This window comes from Oenanthe melanoleuca, chromosome 1, assembly GCF_029582105.1.
Source record: "Oenanthe melanoleuca isolate GR-GAL-2019-014 chromosome 1, OMel1.0, whole genome shotgun sequence".
Classification (NCBI taxonomy): domain Eukaryota; kingdom Metazoa; phylum Chordata; class Aves; order Passeriformes; family Muscicapidae; genus Oenanthe; species Oenanthe melanoleuca.
The window spans coordinates 109,522,877-109,541,398 of NC_079333.1; the positions used below are offsets into that span (position 1 = coordinate 109,522,877).

Below are 18,522 nucleotides of genomic sequence, written 5' to 3' on the forward strand. Positions count from 1 at the left end.
GGCACCAAGGACACACAATTTAACCCCCAAACCCATCCAGTCCAGCAGGATAAAGGGAATTATTTCAGGCAGTAAAGGGAATTGTTTATCAGAATGAAATATTCAAGTTTGGAAACATCCCGCTGGGATAATTGGGGTGTTTGGACAATAATAATTCTGATAATCAGGATTGAATAATCCCAGACCCAAACACATCCTGGCAGCTGCTCTCACCATCCTGGAGATCTCACAGGTCTGAGCCTGAAATTCTGCCTCTAAGTCACGACCTTCCAGTGCCACTTTGGTGATGAAAGTTTTCCCTGGAGACAAAATTCAGGAAAACACAGACTGAGCAACTCATCACCAAAAGCACAAAAGTGAATAAATCTGGCAACAGCAGCCTGCAAAATTCAGTGTTTCTTATCAGGATGAAATTAAGAACATTAATTATTTCATGATTTCTAGGTGATTATTTTTTGTTTTTTACTCATTTTTGACCTGGAGACAAAATTCAGGAAAACACAGAGACTGAGCAACTCTCACCAAAAGCACAAAAGTGAATAAATCTGGCAACAGCAGCCTGCAAAATTCAGTGTTTCTTATCAGGGTGAAAATAAGAACATTAATTATTTCATGATTTCTACGAGCAAGGTGATTCTTTTTTTATTTTTTTTTATTTTTTTACTCGTTTTTGGCCCTTCTGGAGTGGAAATACTCACACTCACTGAACAGAATTGCAAGTTTGACTCCACTGCATTCCAGCTGCTCCAGGCTCTGCAGGATGTTGGCACCACCTGCACACCTGACCCAGTTCAGGGCCTCTTCAATGTAGAAGCAACCCTGTTTCCATTGGGAAAAAATAAAATAAAATCAAGAAAAAGTCATTAATTACAAAGCAAAGTGCTGGAGTGCTGCTTTTGCTCAGGGTTGAGCTGATTTTTAAAGAGAAAACAGCAAATAAATGCAAATATTCAGAGGTTTCCAGCACAGCAGAGTCACAGAATCAAAGCAAACTTGCAGCAGGAAGAATTCAAATGTCAGAATTTGATTTGGGAGCTTCTGAAATGATTGGAAAAGGAAATGAATACTCCTCAAATTTGATTTTGAAACTTCTCTGTGATGACTGAAATCATTAAAAAAAAAAAAAAAACAAAACAAAAAAAAACACCTAAAATGTAACTTAGAACTTTCCTTGTTATGTCTGAAATCATAAAAAAATATATAAACCCCTAAATATGATTTACAAACCTCCTCATGATGACTGAAATAATTTAAATATATATATAAACCCCTAAAATGTGATTTAGAAATTTCCTCATGATGACTGAAATAATTTTTAAAAAATTAATAAACCCCTAAAACGTGATTCAGAAACTTCCTTGTGATGACTGAAATCATTAAAAATTATAAACCCCTAAAAGGTGATTTAGAAACCTCCTCATGACGACTGAAATAATTAAAAAATTAATATAAACCCCTAAAATGTGATTCAGAAATTAATAAACCCCTAAAATGTGATTCAGAAATTTCCTTGTGATGACTGAAATAATTTAAAAAAAAAATTATAAACCCCTAAAATGTGATTTTGAAACCTCCTTGTGATGACTGAAATAATTTTTAAAAAATTAATAAACCCCTAAAATGTGATTCAGAAACTTCCTTGTGATGACTGAAATCATTAAAAATTATAAACCCCTAAAAGGTGATTTAGAAACCTCCTCATGATGACTGAAATCATTAAAAAATTAATATAAACCCCTAAAATGTGATTCAGAAATTTATAAACCCCTAAAATGTGATTCAGAAATTTCCTTGTGATTATTGAAATAATTTTAAAAATAAGATAAACCCCTAAAAATATCATTTAGAAATTTCCTTGTGATGACTGAAATAATTTAAAAAAAAAAGTTATAACCCCCTAAAATGTGATTTTGAAACCTCCTTGTGATGATTGAAATAATTAAAAAAATAATACAAACCCCCTCAAATTTGATTTAGAAACCTCTTCTTATGGCTGTTGAAAAATAATATTTAAAAAAAATCACATGACTAAGATAAATATCCCCAAAAACAGAGCACCTGGGGAATCCCCACTTGTGTTTAGTCTGGTTTTTTTTTTTTTTTCGGTCCTACAAGCTGCAATGTTGGTTTTTTAATTCATTGCTTTTATTTTAGCTTTGGCATTTAACACACTGAATTTTTTCCAACTGGGAATTGGGATCAAACACAGGGAAATTCAGGATCTGCACAGCCCAGAGTGGAAAATGGAATGGGTTCAGTTCTAGCAGAAGATGGATTTTGTAAATTAAAAAAATGGATCAGGAGATTTCCCAGGCTCTCAGGCTGAGGAATTTCAGGGAATCTTCAAAACAATTCCAGAAACTCACATTTTCTAGTCCATTGCCAATCCTCAGGATGCCACTGATGAAGTGTGGGATGTTCTGGAACAAGGATAAAAAAAAAAATAAAAATATTAAAAAATCAAAATTAAAAAATTTTAAGATTATAATTTGAATTTCTGCCTGCTCAGGTTCAGCTCAGTAAAGTTTCCTGTTCTGCTGGAATTCACCAGCACTGGGGCAGCTGAATTCCAGATTTTTGTTGAAAAATAAATGTTGCCATGGGAAGAGAAAATTCCTGGATGCTGCTCTCTAAATCCCAAAGGATCCAATTAAACCATCCCAAAATCTGCTCCTCCAAATCCATTTCACTCTTGGATGTACAACCCAAAAAATGAAAAGGAACTCAAGAAGAAATGTGTTATAAAATAAAATATGTAGCTTGGGGTTGAGCAGGGAATTTCAAGAAATGAGAATGTTACATACATTAGAATTAAAATGTTTGATACATGAAATTAAAAAAAAAAATTAAGAAAAACATGAAATTTAATTAATGTTACATTAAATTAAAAAAAAAACCAACCCACAACAAATCCTTTCAGCTGCTGAGAAGATTCCTCACATCCTCCTCTCCACTTTCCTGTTTCTTTTTTAACTCAGCAAATTTAAAGTAACATTTGTTGAATGAACAAAAAAAAAAAAAAAAGTCATTCATCCACCAACTTTATTGTGACTGCAAATATTTCCTGAATTATCCCAACTGGAATAAAGCCTAGGCCACAGTTTTTTTTTCTGGAAAGCTGCAACTCAATTATCAAATAAAGTCTTCACTCCAGCAAAAGGAAATGTTTAATTTAGGATATAATCCCAAGGGGTAAAGGGACAGATTTAATTAACATATATCTGAAAATTTAAAGAAATCCAGGACTTACAACAACGTTTTTAATTAAATCAGCAGCTTTTTCCAAAACACTGCAATCAGTGACTATCTTCAAGTCCCAGCACAGGAGGAGCAAACTGTTGGGAAAAAAAAATAAAAAATAATTATTTAGACAAATCCCAAGGTGTTACAGGGTGTTAATTAGGAATATTTGGAGAGATTACATCTCAGGAAGAGAATTAAAAAATGCACCTCAAGCCCTTCAGAGGAGGAAGAAAAATAGGAATTAAAAAGGAGCTGCAAAGGTTGAGCTGCTTTTGAAAAGTCAGCAGCTAAAAAAATACTGAAATACCCCCCCAAAATTCAACTTCCCAGATCCCAAAAACTCCAAACCCCACAGTCCCAAAAGCTCCAAACCCCAAATTCCCAAAAAGCTCCAAACTTCACAAACTCAGCATTAATATTTATTTTTTCCCTGTGGATTCAAGAACTTCTGACCTCAACCAACATTTTGAGCCCTACTGGATGTACCCAAGGAATTTGCACAAGGAAAAGGGAAAAATGGGAAGATTTGGAGGAAAATCCTCTTGGAAAATGTGGCTACTCACCCATAAATACTGAAATACCCCCCAAAGTCCAACTTCCCAGATCCCCAAAGGCTCCAAACCCCAAATTCCCAAAAGCTCCAAACCCCACAGTCCCAAAGGCTCCAAACCCCAAATTCCCAAAGGCTCCAAACCCCAAATTCCCAAAGGCTCCAAACCCCAAATTCCCAAAGGCTCCAAACCCCACAGTCCCAAAGGCTCCAAACCCCAAATTCCCAAAGGCTCCAAACCCCACAGTCCCAAAGGCTCCAAACCCCACAGTCCCAAAGGCTCCAAACCCCACAGTCCCAAAGGCTCCAAACCCCACAGTCCCAAAGGCTCCAAACCCCAAATTCCCAAAGGCTCCAAACTTCAGAAACTCAGCATTAATATTTGATTTTTTTTCCCTGTGGATTCAAGAACTTCTGACCTCAACCAACACTTTGAGCCCTGATGGAAGTACCCAAGGAATTTTCACAAGGAAAAGGGAAATATGGGAGGATTTGGAGGAAAACTGGAAACTGTGGCTACTCACTCATATTCACCCATGAAGGAAATGCTTTCCCTGCTGAAGAGCAAAGACCAGAACATCCAGATTTTGATCACATTGCAATATTCCCTTAATTTTTCCACAGGCAGTCTGCACCACGCCTCACAGGCATCAACTCCTCCAAGGGGAAAAAAAAAATAACAAAAAAGGGAATTACAGTGCAGAATTCAGGCATTCCAAAGTGCCAGTAAACTTTTAAATCAAGGATTAATTCAAGCATTTCAAAGTGCCAATAAATATTAAGATAAATCATTATTTCAGGCATTCCAAAGGGCCAGTAAACATTAAAATCCAGGATTATTTCCAGCCTCTATTCCTGACAAACCAAACCAAACCAAGGGAATCTGAACACTCTGAACTCACCTGGCAACTTGAGGGGGTTTTTAAATGGAAAAGGGAGAGGGGATTTTTATGGAATTAAAAATAGGGAGCTGCTGGAAGGCTTTGCATTCCTGTGTTCTGAATTGATAAATTAGGATAAAAATGGATAAATGCAGCTCCTTGCTGGGCTGGAAGGGAATGTTCTTCTCCAGGGAAAAAAAAAATCAGCCTTTTCCACCTGTATCCATGAATTATTCTGGACAATAAAACCAGGGCAACAGGGCACAAAACCATCAGGGTTTGTCCTCCAAAGCCTTCCTGATTCAGGGCTCTCCAAATGCATCCCAGAATCAGGATGGAGCAGGGAGGGGTGCAGGGAAATGAAAAATTAAATTGGACCATTGAGGTGGCTTCAGGTCCTCTGAAGGAAATGAAAAGGGAAATTCAGATTATTGGGGTGGTTTCAGGTGGTCTCAGAGCAAAGCAGCATCACCTGAGGGTCTGAAAATGCACAAAAATGCACAAAAATGGACAAAAATGCACAAAAATTGCCTTTCCACAGCTGTTCGTCTGTTTATTCCCACAAATTAGGGGGTTGTGCAGAAAATTTAATTCTGAATTTGAGCCACCTGTTTTTCTGCAACCGGGATTTTTTGTTTAATTGTTACTGCAAAACTTTCCTGTAATAAAAAAAAAAAAATCAACTGGAAGTTGTCTTTACACCTACACAGCTAAAACACAAGCCTTGAATCTCCACCCTCACAGCTTTTATGTAAATATTACTGAGTATTTAAGTTGTATTGGGAGAAACAGATGACAATTGTTCCAGGGTAACAGAACAATGTTTCTGCTCAGAAATAATCATGAACTAATTTTCAAGCAGAAGAAGGAAAAATAAAAGCAAATAACAATCCAAAGATCCAAGAAATGGAAGAATATTGGTTTAGTTTTTATACCTGTTTTAGGATTATGCAGCACTGGCTGTCTAATATTTTTATGACCCTAAAAAAAAAACAAAAAAACAACAATTACTTATATATTTACATATTTACCATTTGTAATATTGCACAGCCAAAAAGCAAAGAAAGAAATCCCAGCCAGCAACAAAGAAAGGATTTTGTTTTGAAGAAAAAAAGATTATTTACCTGCATCTCCATTTCAAAAATGGCCATAGGTTAATGGTTATGAGTGGACAGGAAAAGCTTTACTCATTTAAACAATATTTTCAATCATACTAGAAGAGGATTCTAGGAATTAGTAATTCAAAAATCAGGCAGCAAAATCATGTTCAAGAGCACCTGATGAAACCTAAAGGTTTAAGAAGATTACACAGGTTTAAAAAAAAAATCAAAAATAGTAATTATATTTTGACAGTGAATGTGTATTTATAAAGAATCATCTACAGCAAAATAAGAGGAGTTGGTTTAGTATTTCATGTGTCTTTTAAGGGCTTTAAGTCCCATTTGAGCACCTCAAGCTGAAGAAGAAATTATTTATTCTGATTTATAGGTCCCTACAAAGTCTGTTATTTTAACAAACATGATATATGTGTGATTTAATAAACACTCTATCACAGGAAATGCAGAAACCATGAAATTCATGTATTTAATAGACCAGGACACACAATAATAAAGAGGGAAAAAAATCAACTGCGATTTAAAAATCAGCTCATTTTGAGAGACAACTGACAACTCTTTAAGAGTTTTGTTTTGACAGCAGCAAACACCCAAGGCTGGATGGGATATTGGGAATTAGAAATTGTTCCTGGGAGGGGCTGGGATGGAATTCCCAGAGCAGCTGTGGCTGCCCCTGGATCCCTGGAATGTTCAGTTCCAGGCTGGACACTGGGGCTGGAGCAGCCTGGGACAGTGGGAGGTGTCCCTGCCATGGGATGAACTTTCAGGTCCCTTCCAACCCAAACTGGGATTCTGGGATTAAGTAAGCAGAGCCTTACTGGGACAAAGAAATGCATCAGATTGGAAGAGACTAGAAGGACAAAGGAGGGGCAATGCTGAAGCCACTGTAGAGAGGTGAAACCCCAGGAACCAAGAGCTGAAATTCCCCAGGAACCAAGAGCTGAAATCCCACAGGAACCAAGAGCTGAAATCCCACAGGAACCAAGAGCTGGAAGGGATCATAAATCCCATCCCATCCCATCCCACCCCTGCCATGGCAGGGACACCTCCCACTGTCCCAGGCTGCTCCAGCCCCAGTGTCCAACCTGGAACTGAACATTCCAGGGATCCAGGGGCAGCCACAGCTGCTCTGGGTGAAAACCCCACTGGAACATCCTGCAAGTTTCCCATCCAGTTGCAACCCCACGTACCAGGTCTAGGTAGGACGGATCATCCTTCCAAACAGCCAAGGCATAACCGAGGGATGTGAACATACGATCATCCATGGCACATCACCCTGAGGGAAAGGGAAGATGAGAAACACATCAGAGAAAGACAAGAGGAGAAGAACAGGAGCTGTGCAACGCTTCCAATCACGGCAGCATCCCGGGAATCACGGCAGCATCCCGGGATTCACGGCAGCATCCCGGGATTCACGGCAGCATCCCGGGAATCACGGCACTTCCCGGATGCCGAGCACCCCGGAAATCACGGCACACCCCAGGAACCACGGCTCATCCCGGGATGCCGAACACCCCAGGAATCACGGCAGCACCCCCGGGAATCACGGTTCATCCCGGGAATCACGGCACACCCCGGGAATCACGGCAGCACCCCCGGGAATCACGGCAGCACCCCCGGGAATCACGGCAGCACCCCCGGGAATCACGGCAGCACCCCCGGGAATCACGGCAGCACCCCCGGGAATCACGGCAGCACCCCCGGGAATCACGGCACACCCCGGGAATCACGGCAGCACCCCCGGGAATCACGGCAGCACCCCCGGGAATCACGGCAGCACCCCCGGGAATCACGGCACACCCCGGGAATCACGGCACACCCCGGGAATCACGGCAGCACCCCGGGAATCACGGCACACCCCCGGGAATCACGGCTCATCCCGGGAATCACGGCAGCATCCCCGGGAATCACGGCAGCACCCCCGGGAATCACGGCACACCCCGGGAATCACGGCTCATCCCGGGAATCACGGCTCATCCCGGGAATCACGGCAGCACCCCCGGGAATCACGGCAGCACCCCGGGAATCACGGCTCATCCCGGGAATCACGGCAGCACCCCGGGAATCACGGCAGCACCCCCGGGAATCACGGCAGCACCCCCGGGAATCACGGCTCATCCCGGGAATCACGGCAGCACCCCCGGGAATCACGGCTCATCCCGGGAATCACGGCAGCACCCCCGGGAATCACGGCTCATCCCGGGAATCACGGCACACCCCGGGAATCACGGCAGCACCCCCGGGAATCACGGCTCATCCCGGGAATCACGGCTCATCCCGGGAATCACGGCTCATCCCGGGAATCACGGCACACCCCGGGAATCACGCCCTGTCCCAGCAGCTCCCGGGCTCCCCCGCCTCCAGCCGATCCCGGAAACCCCAGGCTCGCCGCTGCCGAGTCCCATCCCGCCGGCACCGCCCGCTCCGTGCCGCTGCTCCGACAGCCCCGAGCGGCTCCCGGCACCGCGCTCCGCCTCGGGCGGCCCGGGGGCGAGTCACGCTGCCGGACACAAACCGGGCAGCGAGCGGGGGTCCCGGGTAGGGCGAGGCGCGGGGGAAGGCGGCCGAGCAGCCACCGCTCGCTCATTCCCTTCATCCCCGTATCCCTGTATCCCCGTATCCCCGTATCCCCGTATCCCCGTATCCCTGTATCCCCGTATCCCCGTATCCCCGTATCCAGCCCGCACGCACCGCTCCGCTCCCGCCACACTGCCGCCACCGCTCCCGCCGCCCCAGCGCGCTCCGCCCGCCGGACGCACCGCCCATTGGCCGTCCGCCCTCTGACGTCACGGGCCGCGGCCAATCGGAGGGCGACGCGCCTGCGCGCGCGGCGCCGGATGCGGGCGGCGCGGAGGCGGATGCGGGAGCGGGGGTAGGGAGCGCCTTCCTCCCCTTCCTCCTCCTCTTCCTCCTCCTCCTCCTCCCCCCCCAGATCTTCATCCTCCCCCTCCTCCCCCTCCTCCTCCTGCTGTGCTCTGGAGAGCAAAGGGGCAGAGCCCGCCGGGGGGGAAGGGTGCGGTCCCCGCACCCGCGGGTACAGGGGGGGTCCCGGGGAGGAGCTTCCCGGAGAATCTGTGATACCCTCGTATCCCGTTCTGAAATCTCTGATACCCTCCTACCCCGTTCTGAAATCTCTGACAGACATCCTCCTATCCCGTTCTGTCATCTCTGATACCCTCCTATCCTGTTCTGAAACCTCTGACATCCTCATATCCCGTTCTGAAACCTCTGATATACTCGTATCCCGTTCTGACATCCTCGTATCCCGTTCTGTCATCTCTCATGCCCTCTTATCCTGTTCTGAAATCTCTGACATCCTCGTGTCCCATTCTGAAATCTCTGACAGACATCCTCGTATCCCGGTCTGATATCCTCCTATCCCATTCTGCCGTCTCTGACATCCTCCTATCCCGTTCGGAAATCTGACAGCCATCCTCGTATCCCATTCTGAAATCTCTGATATCCTTCTATCCCATTCTGCCGTCTCTGACATCCTCCTATCCCGTTCTGACACGTCTGACATCCTCGTATCCTGTTCTGACATCCTCCCATCCCGTTCTGACACCTCTGACATCCTCGTATCCTGTTCTGAAATTTCTGACATCTTCCTATCCCGTTCTGACACCTCTGACACCCTCATATCCCATTCTGACATCCTCCCATCCCGTTCAGACACTCTCCCATCCCATTCAGACACTCTCCCATCCCGTTCAGACACTCCCATCCCGTTCAGACACTCCCATCCCGTTCAGACCCCCTCCCATCCCGTTCTGACACCTCTGACATCCTCGTATCCCATTCTGCCATCCTTCCATCCCGTTCTGACGCTCTCCCATCCCGATCAGACCCCCTCCCATCCCGTTCAGACCCCCTCCCATCCCGATCAGACGCTCTCCCATCCCGATCAGACCCCCTCCCATCCCGTTCTGACGCTCTCCCATCCCGTTCAGACACTCTCCCATCCCGATCAGACGCTCTCCCATCCCGATCAGACCCCCTCCCATCCCGATCAGACACTCTCCCATCCCGTTCAGACCCCCTCCCATCCCGTTCAGACGCTCTCCCATCCCGATCAGACGCTCTCCCATCCCGATCAGACCCCCTCCCATCCCGTTCTGACGCTCTCCCATCCCGTTCAGACACTCTCCCATCCCGATCAGACGCTCTCCCATCCCGTTCAGACCCCCTCCCATCCCGTTCTGACACTCTCCCATCCCGTTCAGACACTCTCCCATCCCGTTCAGACACTCCCATCCCGTTCAGACCCCCTCCCATCCCGTTCCGACACTCTCCCATCCCGTTCAGACCCCCTCCCATCCCGTTCAGACACTCTCCCATCCCGTTCAGACCCCCTCCCATCCCGTTCAGACCCCCTCCCATCCCGTTCAGACACTCTCCCATCCCGTTCAGACCCCGTCCCATCCCGTTCAGACCCCCTCCCATCCCGTTCTGACACTCTCCCATCCCGTTCAGACACTCCCATCCCGTTCTGACCCCCTCCCATCCCGTTCAGACCCCCTCCCATCCCGTTCAGACGCTCTCCCATCCCGTTCAGACCCCCTCCCATCCCGTTCAGACCCCCTCCCATCCCGTTCAGACGCTCTCCCATCCCGTTCAGACCCCCTCCCATCCCGTTCAGACCCCCTCCCATCCCGTTCTGACACTCTCCCATCCCGTTCAGACCCCCTCCCGTCCCGTTCCGCCGCCCCTGACCCGCCGTGTCCGCTCTCCGAGGCCGGAGCAGGAGCCCAGCATGGTTGAGAACTCTCCGGCCCCGCTGCCGGAACGGGCGATCTATGGATTTGCGCTTTTTTTGGGCTCGTGGTTTGGCTTCAGTGAGTATCCCGCAGCTGAATCCATCTCCCCCCAGTGTTGCTCTGCTGCATTCCCCTTTTAATCCGTTTTTTACATTTTCACGTTCACTAAGCACCGGAGGTAGTCGTGCTGTTACCTTCCCCACCAAAATACTGGAAAAGAAAAAAAAAAAAAATTAATCTGGTCAACAGAGGTGGAAAATATTTTGGGTTCCATCAGCTTTTCTCTGCTGGTGTGATGGGTTCTTCATTTTACTGGGGATCCATCTCTGCACCAAGGTTTGTGAGGGTTGAAAACATTTGCTCAACACAAGAAAAGGTGCTGTAAAGATTTTTTTTAGTGCAGGATCCTAAAAAAGAGGGGGAGTTGGGTTCAGCTCCTCTCCCAGGAAAAATCAGGAAGGATTTTCAATAAGTTTTCATTACAAACACTGCAATTCCACCTGTTTTTCTTCCCATTAATTGGCCACTGTGACATCATTTTCTGCTTTAATATTATCCCTGTTAAGATTCCTTTGGCTTCTTTTTATTGGGGGATGGTTTTGTTTTTTCTTTCTTTATTCTGCAGTTTAACTTGGAACAAGTCCTTGTCTGTCTTCATGTCTTCATAGGAAAGCAGAAATTAAATGTTTAAGCGAATATAAAACTGATCCCATGTGACCAGGGACTGGGCAGGGTTTGTGTTTGAGAGGCAAATTCTGCAATCTTTTGGGAGAGGTATTTTGCTTTAAATAAAAGCAAAATTGAGGAAGTCTAGAACACCATCAGTTTTACTGTGAGTTTCTAATTTTGTTGTGCAGTTTTGTACCTCATCTGGGCTTATATTCCTGAGACTTGGCTGTTCTCCCTGGGACTGACATACTGGCCTCAAAAGTAAGTTCAGCCATCTAAACTCTTTAATCTTAATTATTTTCAAATAACAAAACTTTTTTTTTTTTTTTTTTTTTAAATATTGGCCTTGCATTAAATCCATTTTCCCTTGATGTTAAAGGGCTCTAATGCTGCTGAAGCATTCTTGAATGTGGATGTGGTGAAAATGTTTCATTGTGCCATGAAATAAATAGTATTGGAATGTTTTAGGATAAATTTGACATTTTGTTTTCAGGAAGTTTGCTGGAGGAAATACACTTAATAATAAACTTGAGGCCACAATTTAAAAATAAACACCTTTTTAAGGAATTCATCTGATGGTTTGTCAGTAGCTCCAGTGGAGTCAGGATCCACAATCAGAGGTGTTGTTTCTTTTCCTGTTGGAGAAATTCATCACAGACACAATACCAGCAGTAAAACTCATTTATTATTAACCCTTTGTTACTAAATGTAAAATTCAAAATCCTTTTTCTCAGATACTGGGCAGTTGCTCTGCCAGTTTATCTCCTGGTGACTGTGGGAATTGGTTATATTTTGCTTTTTGGGATTAACATGATGAGCACAGCTCCACTCAACTCCACTCACACCATCACAGGTAATTTTATTTCTTATTTAAAAGTTTGATTCTTTACTGACAATTCTGGAAATCTGTAGAGAATAAAACCCAAATGTTAAGCCTTTAAATATTTGAGTTCTTAGAAGTCCTGGTGGGGTTTTCAGCATCCTTTAAAGTAGCTAAATTAGTAATTTTGCATTATATAATTATATAAATATTCTTGGAAAAAAAAGGATCTGGAAGCCATGAAATGTTCTCCTTATCTTTTGTAGATAATTTTGCCAAAAAGCAGCAGCAGAAGAAATTCCAAGAGGAGGCAATTCCAGCACTGAGGGATATTCCCATCAGTGAAGTCAACAGGATGTTTTTCCTCCCTGAAAAAGGGATCTGCAATAGCAGATAGTTGTCATTAAAATCTGTTTGAAAAAAGGATTAATAAAACTTACAGAGGGACACTTAAAATCCTCTACAAACTAAAAATAAAAACTCTTCCAGCTTTTTCCCCCCTGAATTTATTATTATTATTATTATTATTATTATTATTATTATTATTATCATCATCATCATCATCATCATCATAATCATTATTATCATATCATCATTATCATCATTATTATTATAATTTTAATGACCTGCATTGCTCTAAGAATTATGCCCAAGTAATTTATCTGGTTATTCTTTAAAAATTAAAAAAGTGGGTTTAAAACTGTTCTATTACTTGCAGCTTTCTGCTTGGAATTCCCCTCTGAGAGGTGAAAAAAAAAGCAGCTTTTAAAGAGAGTTTAATTATATTTCCCTTTAAATTCAGGGAGAGAAAATATGTTTTGCCAGTCAAACACTTGAGGATCTTTTTTAAATTATTAACTGGAAGTGTTTGCATTGTAAGTACATTATTTGGCTTTGTAAATATTAATAAAATGTGGCTGATTTTTCCCCTGTGGTTCTGGGAGGTTTCTCCTGGGGTAAGGTGTACAGTGCTCCATTTTCCTTCACACAATTCAGCCAAATCTGTTGATCCCCCACCCCCCAAATTATTAGATTTACCAAAAATAATAAAGGTGGGTGAAGGTTTGCTGAAACAAGTCTTGAAATTACTTTTTTATTTTTAAGAATACTGAAAATGAAGCTGGAAATACAGGAAGTGACAGGTCCATGCTGTGAAAACTTAAAGTTAAGTGGTTCAGATTTTTTTTAAAGAGTGAATTTTACTTTTTTTGTTTTTATTTCCTTTCTCCCAAGTGTCCCAAATTCAGGTATCCCCAATGTTATTTAGGTCTATTATAAAGCCCAGTGAATAGAACCTCATTATTCACTTCTCAGCAGAGAATTTAATTTAAAATGTTATTATTTTATTAAAAGAGAATAAATTTTTGAGAATTTGTGTGAAAATTTTTGTGCTAATTCTTTAGAAATCTGTCAAAATGATCATGAGTTGCTGTGGAAAATTTTAAGACTTGGTAACAATCACTTTGGTATAAATAGAACTCTGTAGTTGCTTGGGTTTTCTGCCTGAATTTGAAGGAAAAATCTCCATGTTCAGTATTCCAGGTAGGATTAAAACACTTCCTTATTGAAGGAAAAAATGCTTTTCAACATTTCACTTTGAAATACTGAATATTTGGGGGGACATTGTATAAAAATGGAACTGTGTCTAAATTAGAACAGCATTGATTTGTGTGGTGGCTTTAACTATTAATGAAGTTTGGGGGTTTAATTTGTTGTTTCTCAACCCTGTCCTTTTATTAATTTTCATGAATCATTTAATTTCCATTAAACTCTGATTTTATGACCAGCAGACACAAAGATGTGTTTACTCTTTTGCCACTCCTCTGATCACGTTCCAGACATTGAAGTACATTGAAATATTGACTGCAATCTTTTTTTTTTTTTTTTTTTTCCCTGTGTATTTTCCATCCCTTTTTGCTTCCTGGGGGAGGAATTTCATTTGGAATTCCAAGGTGACAACGAGTGAAGGCCACGTTTGGGATCATTTGATGCAAGGATTAATTCAGTCCCTTGCTAAGGATGCCCAAATCCCTTCAGGATCAAGGAAAGCTACTGGAAAATGCCCTGAGAAAACACAAATTAAAGGATGCAAAGCTTGGGCAAAGATTGGATCAGGGATGAATTTAATTTCTCTGCAGCCCCCCCCAGTTATGGGAGAACCAACAATGAGGAGACCAAGGGGGGGATGTTTGTTCAAGGGGAACTTGGACAAAGGTGAAACTCAATCTTTGCTTTTCTGTCACTGCAGCTCCAAAGACACCGTGGTGACATTTCCTTCAACTTGGGCGGGTCTGACACTTCAGAAATTGCCTCTGGGAGCAGAATACAACCAGGTCATGTGGGGTTTTGGGGCTAAAATATGTATTTTGGGGAATTGGGGATCCACAGGTCTTGCCTGTGATGTGATTAAGAAGATACAGAGCTGTGCAAAGAGGAGAGGATTTTTTAATGTAGATTTATATAAATTTTGTCCTAGGTGTTGAGGGGGAAAAAATCTCCCACGTGATTGAATGGTGCTGCCTCTCATTACAAAACATCCCTGGATATCAGGTGTCCATTCTTCTCAGAGACTGAGGGGAAACTAAATAAACAAAAGGCAAAAAACCCTAAATTTGCCCTAATTTTCACCTTTCTGCCTTCCTGGAGTTCAACCCACTGCATTATCCCTGCTGGAATAAAGCCAGGGATGAAACTTCAGGTTTGCATTTAAATGCAACTTTTTGGATTCTCCTGCAGTTTTTATCCTTTTAGGGGTGGATTGTATTTTAATGGATGGTATTTTACACATCTTGCTGTGAAGATCATCTGGTGGGGAAGGATCCCCCAAGGTGGGATGGGAAGGGAAATGTGGGAATGGGTCACCATAAAATAACTGAGCTGCCAATGGAATGGGCTGTGCCAGAGGGGAGAACAGAGCTGGGGCTGCCAAATTTGTGTCTCTCTCTCCTTTTCATCCTGGCAGGAAAGGGAAGGATGATAAAAAAATGGAATGTGAGGATGAGCAGAGGGATGGAGCAGCTCTGCTGGGAGGAAAGGCTGGCACAGCTGGGATTGTTCACCTGCACAGGAGAAGCTTTGGGCTGAGCTCAGGGTGGCCTTGCAGGGCCTGAAGGAGCTGCAGGAAACATGGAGAGAGACAATTGCCAAGGGCTGGAGGGACAGACACAGGGAATGGAGGGACAGACACAGGGAATGGAGGGACAGGACACAGGGAATGGAGGGACAGACACAGGGAATGGAGGGACAGACACAGGGAATGGAGGGACAGGACACAGGGAATGGAGGGACAGACACAGGGAATGGAGGGACAGGACACAGGGAATGGCTGCAGAGTAGGGTTTGATGTGATCTTGGGAATTAGGAATCATTCCATGGGAGTTGCTGGGATGGAATTCCCAGATTTGCTGTGCTCCCCTGGATCCCTGGCAGTGCCCAAGGCCAGGCTGCACATTTGGATTTGGAGCAGTTTGGGACAGGGAAGGTGTCCCTGCCATGGCTGAGGTGGGAATGGGATGATTTTTAGGGGTCCTCCAACCCAAACCACTCTGGGATTCTGTGACTGAATGGTCTCATTTGGGTTGTGCTAATCAGAAACTGTCTTTGAGGATGGTTTAGAAAGGAGCCAGAACCATGAGGGTTGTTTGTTCTTTCTTCTTGTTCCCTTGGGAAATTCCATGAAATGAAAACTTTTAGCTGGATTCTCTTGGATGTTGTGTAAACCATTTAACTGCAGGAAATAAAAAGGTGAATTTAGCTGATGGTCTGTTTATGAAGGAGCTGCAGGAAACATGGAGAGAGACAATTGCCAAAGGCTTGAGGAACAGGACACAGGGAATGGAGGGACAGACACAGGGAATGGAGGGACAGACACAGGGAATGGAGGGACAGACACAGGGAATGGAGGGACAGACACAGGGAATGGCTCCCACTGCCAGAGGGCAGGGCTGGATGGGATATTGGGAATTGGGAATTGTTCCCTGGGAGGGGCTGGGATGGAATTGCCAGAGCAGCTGTGGCTGCCCCTGGATCCCTGGAATGTTCAGTTCCAGGTTGGACATTGGGGCTGGAGCAGCCTGGGACAGTGGGAGGTGTCCCTGCCCACTGGATGAACTTTAAGGTCCCTCCCAAACCAAACCATCCCATAATTTCCCTTGAGTTAAGCAGATAAATTTTTGCTGTTCTCTAAAGCATTGTCTAGACCATCCCAGAATTATTTGGAGCACGAGGAATTCTGTCAGCTCAACTGGATCATCCCAAACACCCCCTGGGCTTGGGCAGGGGGAGAACAGGAGCAAGGACAACCCAGGATCCTCTGTTATCAAAGAGAAAGCTGTAATTTTAATATTAAATCTTCATCCTGGAACACATCTGTGCTAGGGGGTCTATAAAAATGAAAAATGCAACAAGTTTCTGTGAACTTCAATTTCATTTGTGGGTGGAAATCATAAAATGTTTCTGCCTTACAAACAAAATATTTGGCTGATCAAATAAGAGTATTTGTATTTTGTTCACCTTTCTTGTGGGCACTTGAGCCTGAGTTGCTAAAATGTTGAATTCAGAGTCCTGCTTGTTGAATTTCCAGTCAGCTTTCACCCAGCTGGGATGAATGGGGGGTTTTGTACCTCTCTGTTCAGGAACTGAACTGTATTCTGGGGAGAAAGTTTTGGAAAGATTTCATTTTGTTCTGCCAGTTCCCTTCCAGAAGGGTTGCCAAAGTCAGTTTTGTTGGATGAAAAGCAGCTCATAGATGAAGCCAGTGCAGGATAAATAACATTAAATAGGAAATGTTTCAGTGAATTGGGTGGATTTTGTCTCTGGAGCTCAAAAAGCTGCTGTTGGGAATTTTGCCTTTGCTCAGTTCTGCTGCTGTTGTCTCTCTTCCTGTATAAATGTAATTTAGGGGGAAAAATATCCTGTGGTAGTTCTTTTTCTCTTAATCCAAATTAATTCTGTGTCATATTTAGGAAAAAAAACCCCACATTTCTGTGGCATGCAAGGATATGCTTCCCTTGGATATCTGCATCCTTCAGAGCTTGTCTTCAAAGCTCCTGGAAGCAGAATTCAAGGCTGTTGTATGAAAATCACCTTTAATTTTGATTTTTCATACAACAGGAATCTGGAATTGCAGAGGTTTTCTGTACCTGGGAACAGAAAGTTTCTTTTTGCTGCCATCATTTTAGGGAATGGAAAGTGAAAGCAGCATTTACTGGAAGTGCTGCAGCTGCTGAATTCCCAAGAGAAGGATTTAGTGGCACAGAGAGCTGAGCCAAGAATTCCATCTGCTGCCAGCCCTGCCTCTGAAGTGCTCAGCTCCCCAGAAACTCCTCCGGGGGATGCTTTGGTACCTTTTCCCTGGAAATGATGGATGACTCTGGACGCAGCCTGGGATTGCAGATGAGGTAAAAAATCAGAAGTGGAAACTGAAAGTTCCTGCAGTGAATCAGAAATGCTGCACCAGTTCACTCTGGGATTTCTCTTCATTATTAACGAGCTGGGGAGGGACCTCAGTGCGTTTTTTGGGTGTAATCACACAAAATTTGGGGTCATCACAGAGCAGTGGATGCTTCTCTGTTTGCTTTTGCTGCAGATCAGATAATGAGGAAGCTGGGGCATAAATTATTTTAGGATATCTTGTGAAATACTTTGAATTATCTGTGGTTTAGTGCCATGGGTGTGGAAGTGGAGATGTGGAAATGAATCTAAAAGCTGAATTTTCCTTTGTCACTCTGGGATTTCAATTACAAATAATTTTTATCATTCCTTGTATAACAGGATGTCCCTTGGTGTACATTTAATTAATGATCCTCTGCTGAGTTTGCAAGTTGTGAGAAATTCAGTTTACTTTTTCAAATTTTTAAAAGTTTAATAAAGGATAAAAGGGATAATATTTAGTGTTGGAGTGCCTGGCAAACTGCTAAGAGCACACTGTTAGCTTAAAACAATTTTTTACATTTTTTTCATTATATTAATTAAATGTATATTTATGAGAATTATATATATTTAAATATTTCTGTGAGTTTATATGTTTTGGGAATTTTTTTGTTTGGTTTTAATTTTTGACTTGTTTGCATGTTATTTTGTTGATGAAATTAATATATTTTATTTTTCCTTGGGGTTCTGTTTTGTTTGATACTTTTTGATAATTGGACAGTTAGTTGTCAATTTTTCTCTTGGGGTTTTGGTTCTTTTTAATATTATTTTAATACGTAGATAGGATATTTTTTACATACATTAAATAACTATTTTTTATTTCACAGAACTATTGGAGTTATTTTTACTATTGTTAATGAGCTATAAAAGTATTAACTGCTTTTGTAATAGTTAATTTACAGTACATAGTCTTTATTTTAATATTTTTGTATTTTTCCAGGTTTAAAATGTGTCACACTCCCTTTGTTTGGCAGCACATCACTGAGAGGAGGAGCTGCCACACACTTGAAGAGCTTCTAAAAACTCTCTGAGCTTATCTCACAACCACCAGAGGTGC

General features: G+C 43.2%; 2 protein-coding genes and 1 long non-coding RNA gene across 3 annotated transcripts in view; 1 reads left to right on the top strand and 2 right to left on the bottom strand.

Annotated features, from left to right (window-relative positions):
- The window catches only part of TTC3 (tetratricopeptide repeat domain 3), a 50,983-nt gene extending 42,405 nt beyond the window's left edge, over positions 1-8,578 (bottom strand). Inside the window, exons 1-8 of the mRNA XM_056510103.1 lie at positions 8,481-8,578; positions 6,980-7,065; positions 5,610-5,655; positions 4,318-4,450; positions 3,251-3,335; positions 2,367-2,420; positions 699-819; positions 214-299 (exon numbers count right to left, since the gene is read on the bottom strand). Of these exons, the coding sequence (XP_056366078.1) occupies positions 214-299; positions 699-819; positions 2,367-2,420; positions 3,251-3,335; positions 4,318-4,450; positions 5,610-5,655; positions 6,980-7,054 (600 nt within the window). The 5' untranslated portion in view covers positions 7,055-7,065; positions 8,481-8,578. The remainder of the gene's footprint in view (positions 1-213; positions 300-698; positions 820-2,366; positions 2,421-3,250; positions 3,336-4,317; positions 4,451-5,609; positions 5,656-6,979; positions 7,066-8,480) is intronic.
- Positions 8,579-8,611: 33 nt separating this feature from the next.
- Positions 8,612-13,824, top strand: PIGP (phosphatidylinositol glycan anchor biosynthesis class P). The gene is made up of 5 exons (XM_056511441.1): positions 8,612-8,661; positions 10,471-10,624; positions 11,404-11,476; positions 11,950-12,068; positions 12,302-13,824. Exons 2-5 carry the CDS (start codon positions 10,543-10,545, stop codon positions 12,430-12,432), a joined length of 405 nt encoding a protein of 134 aa, XP_056367416.1. The 5' UTR covers positions 8,612-8,661; positions 10,471-10,542; the 3' UTR covers positions 12,433-13,824.
- Positions 8,729-9,569, bottom strand: LOC130263762 (uncharacterized). Its single transcript, XR_008842390.1, has 3 exons — positions 9,525-9,569; positions 9,355-9,485; positions 8,729-9,211 (listed from the first exon to the last, which is right to left on the bottom strand). It is a non-coding gene; the product is annotated as an uncharacterized LOC130263762 (long non-coding RNA).
- Positions 13,825-18,522: the final 4,698 nt, after the last annotated feature.